At 40.1% G+C, this 14,787-nt stretch overlaps 1 protein-coding gene across 2 annotated transcripts in view; it reads left to right on the top strand.

The window, feature by feature from the left end:
• Positions 1 to 14,787, top strand: part of MYOF (myoferlin) — a 159,016-nt gene that overhangs the window by 46,930 nt on the left and 97,299 nt on the right. For both annotated transcript variants that reach the window (XM_027839784.1, XM_027839783.1), the window contains exons 4-5: positions 8,926 to 9,034; positions 10,896 to 10,989. In XM_027839784.1, coding sequence (XP_027695585.1) covers positions 8,926 to 9,034; positions 10,896 to 10,989 — 203 coding nt within the window. The remainder of the gene's footprint in view (positions 1 to 8,925; positions 9,035 to 10,895; positions 10,990 to 14,787) is intronic.

Here is a 14,787-nt window from a genome sequence, read left to right as displayed (position 1 = left end):
CAATTCATACCTAAACAATAATTTCTACTCCAACATGCTCAATGAGTGGATGGTAAAGTCCACTACTTTGTGAGGCACCCATTTCATTTTTTGATATTACTAAATGTTCAGAAGTTTGCAGAGGATGAGATGGATAGATAATGTCATGGAAACAACGAACATGAACTTGGAAGACCTTGGGAGATAGTGGAGAACAGAAGGGACTATGTGGGGTCACAAAGAGTCAGACATGACTGAATGATTGTACAACAACAAAAAGTTGCCTCTGCAACTTTTATTCATTTTACTTCTACTCATTGCTTCTGCTTCTATCTTCTGAGGTCAAACAGAACAAACTTAATTCTTGCAGTGTACTTGAAGACAGCTATCAAATATTTCCCACCCTGACTCCCTACCTCTACAAGTCTTCTCTTCTCCAAGCTAAGCATCTACTGTTCCTTTAACTCATCCCCATCAAGGATCTCAAGCCCCTTCATCATCCTGGCTGCCTTCCTTTGAATTTATTCCACATATCAATGTCCTCCCTAAAATGTAGCAGCCAGAAATTAATCTAATATTCCAGGTGTGGAATCTCATTAGAGCCTCAAAACTTCTAAATCTATGTTTAATTCAGTTTCCTCTGAAAATGAAAGTGGAATACTTTTCATTGCTTATGGAAGAAGTCAAGTGAAGGGTCCAATTGGAAGATGTTTAAGGATGAGGTCCTCTTGATATTCAGAGGATCATAAATTTAGATCTCTTAGGAATCTTGGAAGCCATTTAATCTAACCCTTCATTTTATGGAGGAGGAAACCAAGCCCCAGAGTGGGGAAGTTACTTACCCAGGATCACACGGGTAATAGGTGGTAGAACCTAGGCTTTGAACCTAGAACCTCTTACTCTAAATTCAGTTCACCTTTTATTGGGCCTTTCGTTTGCAGGTGATTGCATTGTGCTGATTGCATTAAGCCCTGGAATACTGTAAAAATTATAAACAAGATCCAAAATCATTCAGAAGAGTTCCGCCACATAGGAAAAACCAAGTGGATCCAGAATGCCTGTTATCCAGACTGTGATCTACTTGGTTTGTCAGTGTATATACATGGCAAAGACACTGCACATGAGCTGGCCCAGAAGTCAGTAGGAGATGACGAGCAGGCTAGATTGCCTTTGAGAAACTGTGGAGCTTTTAATTGCCCCAATCTTTTCCTTGACTTGCAATCTCATCTTTCTAACTCCAGCATTCTTTTGAATAACACTATATTTCCATAAATAATGGAATATTACAATTTCTAAGGAATCAGAATTGCAAGTTGTCCAAAGAACAATAGAGATACAAGAGAGGCATAAATAGACTACAGCTAGGTAGTACAGTGAATAGAGCACCAGGCCTGGAGTCAAGAAGACTTGAGTTCAAATATGGCTCCAGAAACTTACTAGCTCTGTGACCCTGGACAAGTCACTTAACCCTGTTTGCCTCAGTTTCCTCATCTGTAAAATGAGCTGGAGAAAGAAATGACAAACCACTCTAATATCTTTGCCAAGAAAACTGCTCACTGGATCGTGAAAAGCCGGACGTGACTGAAACAACTGAACAACAATGTGATATGAATGATGAGTTGTTGGCATAAAACATGGAAAAGATATCATCAAAGACATGTATGGCTGGAAAAGGAGATGGGCTGGTCAAGTGGTAAGAGTAAAGGATACCCAATAGACAGCTTACATGCTCTATCGGTGTCACGGTATTAAGAGAGCTAAAGGAAAGCTCCCAGAACATTAGGAGTACTGAGTCAGGTAGCTAGGGGTGGCACAGTAGAGAGAGCACTGGGCCTGGAATCAGGAAAGACCCAAGTTCAAACCTGGCCTCAGATACTTCTATCTCTCTATCCAAGGGCCCTTCCAATTCTAAACATCCTATGACCCTAAATGCTTTCTTCATAATAACCCTGTGTGGAAGATAACAAGAATGTCGTTATTCCCATTCTACAGATGGGAAAGCTGAAGCCCAGAAGGGTTAAGTGACTTATCTATGGTTACACAACTAATAAGTGTCAGAGTTCAGATTCATACCTAGGTCCGTCTTGCCTTCGGAGCTCCTTCCCTTTTACTACATAAGATAGCTTGGTGTAATGGAAAGAATGATGAAGTTGGAGTCAGGAGGCCTGGATTTATGTTTCCTGGCTCTGACAAGCTGTGTGACCATGAATAAGTCACTTAGCTCCTCTGAGACTCAATTCCTTCATCTGTAAAATGGGATAATGATTAAATGAGGTCGCATCCACAAGGTGCTTTACAAAACTCTAAAGCCCAGCAGTAACGTCAATTGCTTCTTCTAGAATTATTAGGGTCCATTATTTCTTCTGCTTCTTTTATCCAAAGAAGATAAAAGAATTATTCATTCTGACTCATGAGATCTTTCATGGAACATACCCTTTTTAAAAAAACCATGAAGAATTTCCTGTCAAAGGGAGGGACCTTAAAATGAACAGAAGTTTCCACTTCTCTGATGTAGTTATTTTCTTAGCTCCCCTTAGAATTTCAAAAGAAGCATGAAACTTAGTATGAAAGACTAATAGGTTGACTCTTTTAACACTTTCTAGCTTCAATCTTATGTTGTCCCATTGGAGAAGGGCAGGGTAGATTGGGGTGTTATGTAGCTGCCTCTGGGATTTATCAGATTCATAGTGAAATAATTCCCCTTCCAAAATGGGAGCTGCTGGCAGAACCTATTACTAATTCGTGCAGTCTACCTTGATTTGGGCCCTTAAAAGTCCATTTTTTTCCTTCATTGTTACTTCCTTAGCCTAGTCCCCTAAGCAGCTGTTAGAAACCTTCTCTGTACTCCAGAAGCCCTCAGTGGTTTACTTCCTCAATGGTTTCTTCCTATTCTACTTTACTAAAAATATTTAGGCCATCGACTATGAAGTCTCTCATTTATTCTCTTGTCACATCTTGGAATTTCTTTGTAACCTTTCATCTTGTTTGGTAGATTGATAGATGATAGCCAGTCAATAAACATTAATTAAGCTCTTACTACGTGCAGGCACTATGCTAAACACAGTGGATAAAAACGTGAAAAAAAGAAAGACAGCTTCTGCCCTCAAGGAGCTTATAATCGAGTGGTAGAAGACAATACACAAAAAGAAACTGAAAAAGTGGGGGAAGGAGGGGAAGGTAACTGATATGTGGGCAAGGTGGAGAAACTGGTCAGAGAAGTCCCAAGGTAGTACAGCCAGGTGAGAAATGAGGAGGTGTCTGAGCTAAAGTCACTCCTTAAATAGAGATTTGGAGTTCATAGTCCACCCTCCAATCAGAGAAGTTGAGGGCAGGGGTGAGATGGAGGACCTAGACTGAGGATATCTTGCAGAATGATGAGACTATCCCAATGATGAACTTCTTCTGGGGCATAGTGCAGAAATCGGTCAAAGGAGTCCCAAAGTAGTGTAGCCAGGTGAGAGATAGATAGATAGATAGATAGATAGATAGATAGATAGCAATATATGTATGAGACAGCTAGGTGGCAGAGTGGATGGAGTGCTATGCTACACTTGGAGTCAAGAAAACCCGAATTCAAGTCCAGTCTCAGACATTTGCTAGCTATCTGAGTCACTTAATCTGCTTCAGTTTCCTCTTCTATAAAATGGGGATGATAATAGCACATTCCTCCTGGAGTTATTATAAGGATAAAGACATAATATTTGTGAAGTGCTTTGCAAATCTGCAAGTGCTATAGAAATGTTAGTTATTATTATTGTTATATCATGTATGTTCATAGTCATTTGAATCTTGTCTCCTCATTAGAATGTGAGCTCTTTTAGGGCCCTTTGCTTCTCTTTGTGTCTCCAATGCTTATCACAGTGCCTGACATATTGTAAGTACTTCATAAATGCCTATTGACTGTCCCTATCTATACTTTCCGGCTTCTGTATTGTTTCAGAGGAAGGGATACCTTTCCTTTTGCAAGGCCAATCCCTTTTCATATTCTCCCTCTCTTTTTTTTTTTTTTTGGATCTAGGCAACAGAGTTAAGTGACTTGCCCAGGGTCACACAGCTAGTAAGTGTTATGTGTCTGAGGCCAGATTTGAACTCAGGTCCTCCTGAATCCAGGGCCGGTGCTCTATCCACTGTGCCACCTAGCTGCCCTTTTTTTTTAATCTACACATTCTCTTGATGTCATCTTCTCCCTCCTCCTCTGGAACTTCAAATTCAGTATGCCTAATCATGAGATTTCTATACTGATGTAGGACTGGGTGGCCAAGACATGCATCTGTTGGGGGAAGGAAGTCTACCTGAGGACAAGTCTGCCTTTCATGAAGGTGGAGAGAAAGTCATCTGGGGCACAGCCTCTGGTGGTAGGAAGCAAACTCCAGGACTGTCCTTTTGGCATCCTCTCAATTTCTGTACCCTGGGGCAAGGACTCAGTTATTCCACCTTAATGATGATTCTGTTGAGAACCACTGCCATCACCAACGGAAAATCAAATTTGAACTTTTGTCTCCAGAGGCTCAGAGTAGTATGCCATATGATTTCTTCCCTTCAGCCTAGTTACTTTGTGGAAGGAATGTCCAGCAATCCATGTGAGCTGATCTCACTGTTATACAGAAGAATAAGTTTATACGAGTCAGTCTCCCCAGTCAGGAACTCTGCCAGCAAGTTACTCACTACTGAGGCATGCTTCTGTAAAGTTTATGCTAAAATTAATAGTGAGCATGTTTTTTCTACTTCTTTTCTAGTCATACTTTGCCCTGTACCCCATCAAAAGAAAACCACTGGTAATGAAACTCTTAGCCAATATGCTTAAGATCATTTACAGCTAGAAATACACTATGTATATGCACATACTGTGAATGAGTATAATTATGTGTGTATATGTACATATATGTATATATGTATGTATGTGTACACACACAAACCATGCAACTGTGTGTACATTCCATGCTTTCTAGCTGACCTTTTTGGATTGTTTGCTCTAATTAGAATGCGAGCTCTTTGAGAGTTAGGGACCCTCTTGCTTACTTATGTTTGTATTCCTAGCACTCACAATAGTGCTTGGCATATAGTAAATATTTAATAAATATTCTCTGTTTTCTTTCTTTCTATCATCTATCTATCTGTCCATCTGTCCAGCCATCCACCTGTCTATCTGTCTATGTGTATGCAATACCAAGTTATTGATATTTTAAACAGCCGTTATGACATCCAATTCCCAGGCAGCTGATGATGTTCATGCATGGTAATCAACCTGGCCTCTCAGAAAGGCATTGTGCCCTAGTGGAAAGCACATGGAATTTTGGAGGCTGAGAGAGGGCCTGAGTTCAGATTCCATCTCTTACTACCCATGAGATCTCAAGCAAATGTCTCAATTCTCTGGACCTCAGTTTAATCATCTGTAAAACAACAAAGTTAGATTAAGTGAATTCTAAGGTCTCTCTCAACTCTAAATCTATGATCCTATGTGGTAAATAAGTAGTGACATATTTAGGAAGGCAATAGTTAACTCTCCTCTCCTCTCCTCCTTATTTTTTTTCTGAAAACATCTGTAATTTATAACCTCCCTGAGCATAGCTAGAGAGCCTGAAGGCTGTAATCTCCTTTCCCACATGAAGTTTCCCGAGGAGAAGGCTGTTCATCTTTTTTTAAGCTGGGCCCTAGCTTAACTAGACTCTTTTATTTTTCTGTGAAAATACAACAATAACAATAAAAACAACAACAGCAAAATCCAACTTCCATCATGTTGCCATGTTTTAAAACATCAGGAAGACAAAGGAAAAAGTTGCCTATTTGAGTGTGGCTTTCTCTAAAGGAAGTCAGTTTGTGGTCAGGCTGAAATGTTCTTGTCCCATGTGTAGGAGGCCAAGTCGTCATTTTCCAGGCTGTCTGAGTATTTTGTAACTAGGCAACGTTTTAGATAATAGGCCAGGGAGGCCCTTAGTCTTAGCCATGGAGTGCAGACTTCTCCAAAGGGAATGTTTTATTTCAGCCTACAATGGCTGTAATCTTATTAAAAAATATAGTTATATACCTACATTCTTTCTTCAACTGAAACTGTTTCTAAAACTATTTTTAGTGGGAAAGTTTCTAAAAGAAAGTAGCCTCTTCCTTTGAGAATTAAAAATCCAGGTTTTTTTTGTTTTGTTTTGTTTTTACAGTAGTCTCTGCAAAGGATTAATAATTTATGAAGGAAAATTGCTTGAAGGTTAGGAAATGGGGTGCAGTGCCTCCCAGTAAGGGGCATTTTAACTGCTCAGAGCCAATAATTGACATCATGTTTATTTTATTCTATTGCCAGTCAACTCTCCTCTTGTTAGGAAGGGAGCAGATGTAGGCTGAGTCAGAATGGAGAATGTGAAAATCTGTGCATTAGTGATGAGAGCAGGAACCACTCAGGATAGGATTGGTCTGGCATTCTGCATGCATATACATGCTTTTAAAACTGCTAAACAGTATTTATTACCAAACATAGACACATAGTAAGTAGTAGATTTCTTATAAATTAAAAGTTCAAAGAATTCAGGAGAAAGACAGCAGGAAATCTCTGGCCTTGAAGACTGAGAAGAAATTTCCTAAATTAGTAAATACTGTATAGAAAAGCAGTGTGGGGGAGTGGATAGGAAAGTAGACTTATAAGTCAGGAAGATGAGGGTTCAAATCCCACCTCAGGTGTTTACTATCAGTGTGACCTTGGGGAAGTCACTAAACCTCTCTAAGTCTCAGTTTCCTTTTCAATAAAGAAAGGAGGCAGAACTAGAAGAACTTTAAGGTTCCTTCCAGATCTAAGCCTGAGATCTTAAGAATGCTATGTATAAAGTCTTGATCCAGAATTTCAGAGCCTGGAGGGACCTTAGAAATCATCTAATCTGCCCTGGAGGGATTTACAATCTAAATGAGGAGGAAACATCTAAATTAGGAGTTGAAATAAAATAAAACAATATAAATGAACAAATGCAGATTCATAAATACAAAATACTATGCAATTAGAATCATAGAATCAAGAACGCTCTAGAATTATACACTATAGAATTAAGCAGGATAGCATAGCTGAAAGGATTGTCTAGCAATTAGGAAAACTGGGCTAGGGTTGACTCTGCCACTAACTGTATGAATTTGGGTATGTTTTTGCATCTTTATGGGCCTCAGTTTCCTCATCTTTAAAATGAAAGGGTTGGATGATATTTTAAGGTTCTTCCATCTCCAAAATATTTATAGAACACTCCAGTTGGAATGGACCATAGAGATCATTGAGTTCATTCTCCTTATTTATTTTATAGATAATGACTCACTTTTATCCATCACTTTAAAGTTGAAGATGTCCTTTCTACATAGTAGCCCTGTAAGGTAGACAAAGAGGCATCTGCATGGCTCAGTGGATAGAGCACTGAGCCTGGAATAGTGATGGACCTGAGTTCAAATCTGGCCTGACACTTACTAGATGTGTGACCCTGGGCAAGTCACTTAGCCTCTATTTGCCTTTATCCTCTGGAGAAGGAAATGGCAAACCACTCCAGCATCTTTGCCAAGAAAACCCCATAATGGGGTCATAAAGAATTGGACATGACTAAACAACAAGGCAGGAAAGTATTACCGCTTCCGTTTTAGAGATGAGAAAATAAGACTCAGAGACGTTAAATTGCAGAATCCTAAATCTAGACTAGAATGAACCTTAGAGTTCATTCAGTCTAACTTCTTTATTTACCTTCTCATCTAAAAAAATGAGGAAATTGAGGCACAAAGAGGTTACACGGCTGATGCAGAGTGAAATAAGTAGAAAGAAGAAATTTTTTGATGTATTGATGATAGGTTTTACTGATTTCCTTCTCCTTCTACTTTATCTTATTTTTTTCCTTAAAAATATTATTTGTGATATGGGATGGCTCTCTGGGAGGGGGAGGGAAGGAATACTTGGAGAAATTCTGGTGATGTAAATGCAAAAGATATTAATAAAAGTCTATTGTTTTAAAAAAAGAGGCTAAGTAACTGATCTAGGATTACTCAGTATCTGAGGTGACATTTAACTTCAAAGGCCAGTGTCCTGATTTCAAGGCCAGTGTCCCATCCTCTTACATAATGCTTCCTCTCCAGAAAGTTAACTGTCTTGCCCCAAGACCACACAGTCAGTCAGTGGTAGACTGAACTTGAACATCGTTCTCCTAATGTTAGTGCCTCAAATAAGTTGAACCCATAATTAAGAATTCTTTTCCTATAATTTATTTTGAAGACAAAAAAAAGTCACAAGGAAACAACTATCGGGGATTTATTTTAAAAATCCATCTTCAGGGTCAGTCCCCATTTAGCACAATATCCTACAGCTTCTGTAGTACTCAGAATAGTGACCCCGTAACACTGAAAGAATCCTGAATCTTTGGAAAAGCACAGTTGTATTCGGTGGCTGATGCCTCTTAAGGCAGGAAATCAGACTAGATGTATTTTAAAAGGATTTTTCAACAAAAGTTGGAGCAAAAAGGCTTTCTTGCTTTGGCCCCTCAACCCTCCCTCCCATCTCTGCTCTCATACATTTTGTAACAACTTACTGTGAATTTTTCTGATTTATTAATTATGAATTATTATATATCATAATCATTAGTGAATAGCTTATCCTCCTAGAGCAGAGGTTCTTAACTTGGGGTCCATAGACTCGTATGGAGTCTGTAGATAGATATCAGTGGGGTCCATGAACTTGGATGAGAAAAAGAATTATATCTTTGTTTTCTTTTTTTCTTTTCTTTCTTTTTTTTTTTGGAGGCAATTGGGGCTAAGTGACTTGCCCAGGGTCACACAGCTAGTAAGTGTCTGGGGATGAATTTGAACTTGAGAAGATTAGTACATTTTCATTTTCACTCACCTCTCATTGAACTATAGCATCTCCTTCAATTAGGAATTCATAAATTCATATTAAAGACCTATTATTCTGTAGAATGACCTATTTTCTTCCTCTTTCCTCCCCAGATTGATTGGTACTGCAACAATACCACTGAAGGCATTGACAGGTGGAGATAGTCGATCTCTTCCTTATAAAGGCATAACTTTGGTAAATGAAAGGGGCCAAGATACTGGGGTAAGTGATTTTCCCCTTAACAGAGAGCATTCACATCTAATGTTCGTATGAAAACTTTTAAGTAAGAAATACGTGCAGCGATGGTGTGTTATAACAGCATGTCTGTTACATATAAAGCAAAAACATTGCTCCAAGATGAATGAATGAAAAAGCATTTTTAAAATGCTAAATGTGTGCAAAGCACTGTGCCAAGCACTGAGGATAGATAGAAAATCAAGTTAGTCCCTGTTCCAAAGGAACTCACATTCTAATGGGGGAGGCACTGAAGGTGTCAGTTATAAGTCAAGTGGAAAGGTCCCCTGGTCCTTAGAGTACAGCAGCAAAGCACATGGTAAGGCATCTTCTTTGATGTCATTTCCACTAATTAAATCGTATCAGTTTCTGATGTTGAACCATTTGACAGTGCCCAGGACTTTGGTGGCAAAAACTTTCTTTTCTAGGTCTTCAATCACTGTGGCTGTTAAGGAGGCAGGGGCTGCAGAATCTGTAAGAGCAGTAGCTTGGCTGTATCATCAAGGAGGGCTGTGAGGGCTGGGCTGATAACAGGAATGGGGCTAGGAGGAAGGAGTGTGCTGCCATTTTGGGGCTCTTGGACTTACCTGTCTGTCAGTGACTGTTTGTTAACAATTGGCGTCATTGAGGAGGGCAGGCCCACTCCTCACACCAATGGCTTCCTTCATTGATGACTGTCAAGCCTAGATTGGAAGCAGAGCTAGTGGTCTGTAAGACACTGCTATTCCCAAGGCCTTTGGGTTCCAGGTCTTGTAGTAACTCCCCTGGGATCAATCAATCAAGCAATCAATAAATGTTTATTAGCTGTCTACTATAGGCCAGGCTCTGTGCTAAATTCTACGGATACAAAAAGAGGCAAAAGACAGTTCCTGTCCTCAAGGAGTTTATAGTCCAATGGGGGCAGTGGTGGGCAAGAGGCTAGTGGTGTTGGGCAAGATTGGCAAGGTCCTTTGGCAAAATGAATTGGTTTGAGAATAAATCATCAATATAATCAATTAACTGGTTTACAAATTCCATAAATCTGAGTTATGATTCTTTATAATGAGAAGAACCTACGTGAGGCTATATCTGTGTATGCATATCCACATGGGGATTTATTTATCTTTTCAGGGATATGCTTATCTCTGTATATTTGACACAACTCAGAGCATTCTTTAGCAATTTGCATTGCTTTTGGATACACATGATAACCTTTTCTCATGGTATTTGTAGCTGAGTTCGGTCTGATTTCATAGTGTCTCATTGGATGAGTAGGTTACGGTAAGCCATTGCTACAAGAGAAATCTTATCTAGAAACACTGCTTATTGGATGGGATCACATAATATCCAAGGAATGCACATGAAACTGTGTCCTTCTGTCATCTTGGCTCTGGATCACCCCCATCATTGACTTTTCAGCTTATGTTCCATTATATCTGAGTCCTGCTGAAAAATAAATCCAATCTGAGCTGACTGTCACGACAAGTTCATTCATGCTTGCCTATTCCCACTATTTCTCGTTTACAGGACAATGTTGCCATTCATTCATCCCCTATTGACTCCTTAGCAACAGTAACCCCCTTTGGCTATGTGAACATTTGACTCTCATTCCTCTGGTTCTTCTGGCTCCTCCGTCCTTTAGAGTTAATGAACTTGAGACCTTCTCTTTCAATTGGGAAGACTGCCCATCGTATATGAGATATGTCCTCCCTTCCCTGGCTATCTCCTCTTTCTTGAAAAATACTGCTCCTGCCATATAGATCCCTACAGCCTCTCCATAGATTTCAGGAGAGGAGATGCATTCATTCAAAAGCTCCAAAGTGCCCTACAGATGCACTGACTCTGTTTGCCATTATTTATTTCCTCTCAGGCCACAATCGATCTGGTGGTCGGCTATGATCCACCAGCAGTGGTGGCTACAAATTCAAATGACCCAGGTGGGACCAATGTGGAAGGCACTGGAGGTAAGCTCAATTTTTATCTGCTGTTATTGAAAATGTGAAATGAGAGCAATTCCTTAGAGTCATCTAACATGTCACAGTTTCCATCACTTTCTCATAGATTATTTCATTTGATTCTCACAGCCACCTACATAAGTCAAACCAGGTATTATTAACCCTCTCTTACAGGAGATAATAGCAAACAGGTTCAGAGAGGTTAAGGTCAAGGTTACTTAGCTTAGTTGCTTATGTATCTGGGATTAGAACCCAGATCTTCTGATATCTGGGCCTTTCCCATAATGCTTCTCTGTATTATCCTGCATTGTTTGCCATCTATTTTATAAATGTTAATCTTGGCTTCTCAACTGGATTTAAGTTCTTTGAGGGCAAAAACTCTGTGACAATGCCTAGTAAGTACAGTGTTAAGCTTAATACAGAGATAATTGTCTGGTTGGTGAATAAATTTTTCTGTTCTCATTGACAATCCTTTTTAGCATCAGTTACTAGGCCTGTCTTATGCTGGAAGGGGCTACCTAGTTTTAAAAAGGGGGGAGGGTGAGAGGGAGTCTAGGAGACAGAAATGTAGGGTGAGATAATCAATGACCTTGAAGTATCCCTGGGACTCTGCCCACAAGACCTTTGGTCCTGGGGTTACTTTCCCCCAGTAATTAGCTACATATCCACATCTATGCTTAAAAAACTGATTTAAGGGCACATTTTGTGAAGCTTGCCCCAGGCACTCTAATTGCTAGATATAGGCTAGTAGGCTCACAGCTATGATGCCATCTTTTCTCTAAATAGATAACACCTTTGGACGAACACATGTTTTAGATTGTTCTTTCCAGAAGTAGGGATGGGGTCATGCTGAGTCATCCACACTCTCACACAGACATCGCCATCCCCTTCCTTCGGATCGCGGGTTTTTGTGAGGTCCTGTGTCAAGTTAACTTTCTGGTGATCAAATCCACACCCTGTTCTCACTGGCACTAAGCTCTAACCCACTGAGCTAACTGGCCCAGGCATGTTAGTACAGCAGAGAACATTTTGAAAGTGAACTTGCTTCTCTTAGAAGGGTGTGGTTAATAGAGGCTTGGGATCAGGCCTATATGCAGACATTTTATACAGTGGGGCCCCAGAAGGAGTTATGTAAAAATGTAAGGAACATGTAGGGGCTGGGATAGGGGAGGGGAGATGATTTCCAGCTGAGTTCAAGGTGTACCATGCCAAAAGTACTCACTTCAGATCCAAACTCATTCTCCAGGGCAGTATTTGTTTGATGCTAAATAGTTTTCTGTCACTTTAAGGGCAAATTTCCTGCTAAAATGTGTCTTTGCTTTCACGTTAGGAAGCAACAGAAATAGCTCAAGCTTTGTGTTCCCCTGAATGCTCCTCTTCTGTGATGTCTGAGTGGAGTGGTTGGATAACAGCATTGTGTACAACAAGGCCAACCCACTGCTGCCTGAGCCTGGTTTCTCTCCTTTTATTACCTGCTTCACTCCAGCAAGACAAATATTTATTGAATGTCTGTGCATTTAGCACTGCTAGACATTCCAGTCCATCTTTTTTCCTCCCTTCGTCCTTGGCTTCTCCAAGAATCTGGGAATAGGGAAGGGCCTCTTTTCCCTGCTCCCCCTTTTCCTGAATCTGAAGGGCAGCTTTACCGGGTTGGCAAAGTTTGTGATGAAGGGCCAGATGTTCATAAGACACAATCCATTTCCATTCAGGTCCCTGTCTGCCCAAAGGGGCAAGATACAGGTGTTGGTTGTCTGGAGGCTATAAGAACCCCCTCTTTTTTTTTTTCAGTGAGGCAATTGGGGTTAAGTGACTTGCCCAGAGTCACACAGCTATGTGTCTGAGGCTGGATTTGAACTCAGGTCCTCCTGACTCCAGGGCCAGTGCTCTATCCACTGTGCCACCTAGCTGCCCCAGAACCTCCTCTTTTGAAGCCTCTCGCTTCCTCTCATACAGGCAACAGACATCACAGAAAAATCTTGGTTCAAAACCTGACTCTTACTATCTACTCGTTCCTCATCTCTAAAATGAGAGAGCTAGATTATGTGATTTCTATTGTCTTTTCCATCTAAAACATTCTGGAATCCCATGACACTGTTCCTCGAGCTATAAAGTGAGGAAGTTGGACTAGATTAGGTTCTTAACCTAGAGTTTATGAATTAAAATTTTTTTTTAATTATTTTTTGCTTGTAAAAACATGATTTTGACAAGGAGTCCATGGGCTTCTGCAGATTACCAAGGGGGTCCATGACCCAAAAAAAGTTAAGAATCCCTGGATTAGATCATATCTCTTGTCTCTTTTATCTCAGAATCTATAATCCTCTGAACCAGATTACCTTAAAAAGAACAAAGGAACCTCTTTGCCTTCTCCACTCCTTGAGTGTAGTCACTGACTTCCTGGTCAGCCTTGGAGAGGGGAGGAGAGACTCCCCACTGTCAGTATCTGCATGCTTGTTTTATTTTAAAAGCTGCTTCCATCAATTCCTCCAAGGCAATAGGACCAGACAATTGTCATGGAGTGAGATCAGGGTCTTCTATAATTTTTAAGAGTGTAAAGGTTTCCTGAGATCAAAAAAATTTAAAAACTACTGGCCTATGGGGTACGGATGACTTGTCCTATCTCTGTAGCTGAGACAGATCTCATAGGGGTAAATAAACCTGGCAGGATTTAGAACTGCAAAGGCCCTTAAGATCATCTAATCCAGGGATTTTTATTTTTAGCATTTTTCCATATTAGTCATGTTGTCAAAGAAGAAACAGACCAAAAGAAAAACATATGCACACACAAAAGTGAAAATATTCTGTTTGATCTGCGTTCAGATTCCATCAGTTCTTTCTCTCTATGTGGATAGCATTTTTCATCGTGAGTCCTTTGGAATTGTCTTATAGTCCAGGGATTCTTAATCTTTTTTGTGTCAAAATTTTGTCAGTCTGGTAAAGCCTATGGTCCCATTCTCAGAATAGTGTATTTTAAAATATGTAAATTAAAATATTAGAATTACAAAGGAAACTGATTATATTGAAATACAGTTATCAAAGTAGTTTTTGTAATAGTTTAGGAACTCTTGTTGAACAAGCTCTGATCTCGTCCAAATCTCTCATTTTCCAGAAGAGCAATCTGAGGCCCAGAGAGGGGAAAGGGGCAGTCTCAAGTTTGCACAGTGACAGACCCAGGATACACACCCAAGTCCCTTGACACCAGATCCAATGCTTTCCCCACTATCTCATGGGTCAGGGTTAAAAAACTTTAGCAAGGAATGAAGGGAAAGATGAAAATAAAACAAAACTAAGTACAAAGTTCCAGATGGTCAAATTTACAAAGACAGAATTCTTCCACTTAATTCCATCTGTTGGTATTTGAGAAGCCTGGCCAAACATCCTCCTCTTCATTGCTTCCTGGAATTCCCCATCCCCTCCGAAATCAATAGCCATTGGGACAACCTAGGAGCCACTTAAGGATTCCTGTCTGTGGTCAGTGCCCAAAACTATTAAACCTACAAACAAGTGCATTTACATGTCAGCCAATACCCAGAATATTCTATCCTTTTTTATACTTAAAAGAGAATTTTTTTAAAAAGAGAGAAAGAGAAGAAAGGAGACCTGAAGGGGAAAAAAAACTCATCTTTTCTCTGGGTCATTGTGTAGTAGAGAGTACATGGGATAAGTGGGGAGGGAAGAAGGGAGCTGAGAAAAAAAGGGGACCATGTCCCACACAGGACAGGGATGGGAGAGTGGGGGAGGGACAGTTAGCATCCTACTGATTTCCTCTCTCTCTCTCTCTCTCTCTCTCTCTCTCTCTCTCTCTCTCTC

Source organism: Vombatus ursinus, unplaced genomic scaffold (assembly GCF_900497805.2).
Source record: "Vombatus ursinus unplaced genomic scaffold, bare-nosed wombat genome assembly UNPS02014833.1, whole genome shotgun sequence".
In the NCBI taxonomy this organism is placed as follows: Eukaryota; Metazoa; Chordata; class Mammalia; order Diprotodontia; family Vombatidae; genus Vombatus; species Vombatus ursinus.
This window is presented reverse-complemented; position numbering and strand designations above follow the sequence as displayed.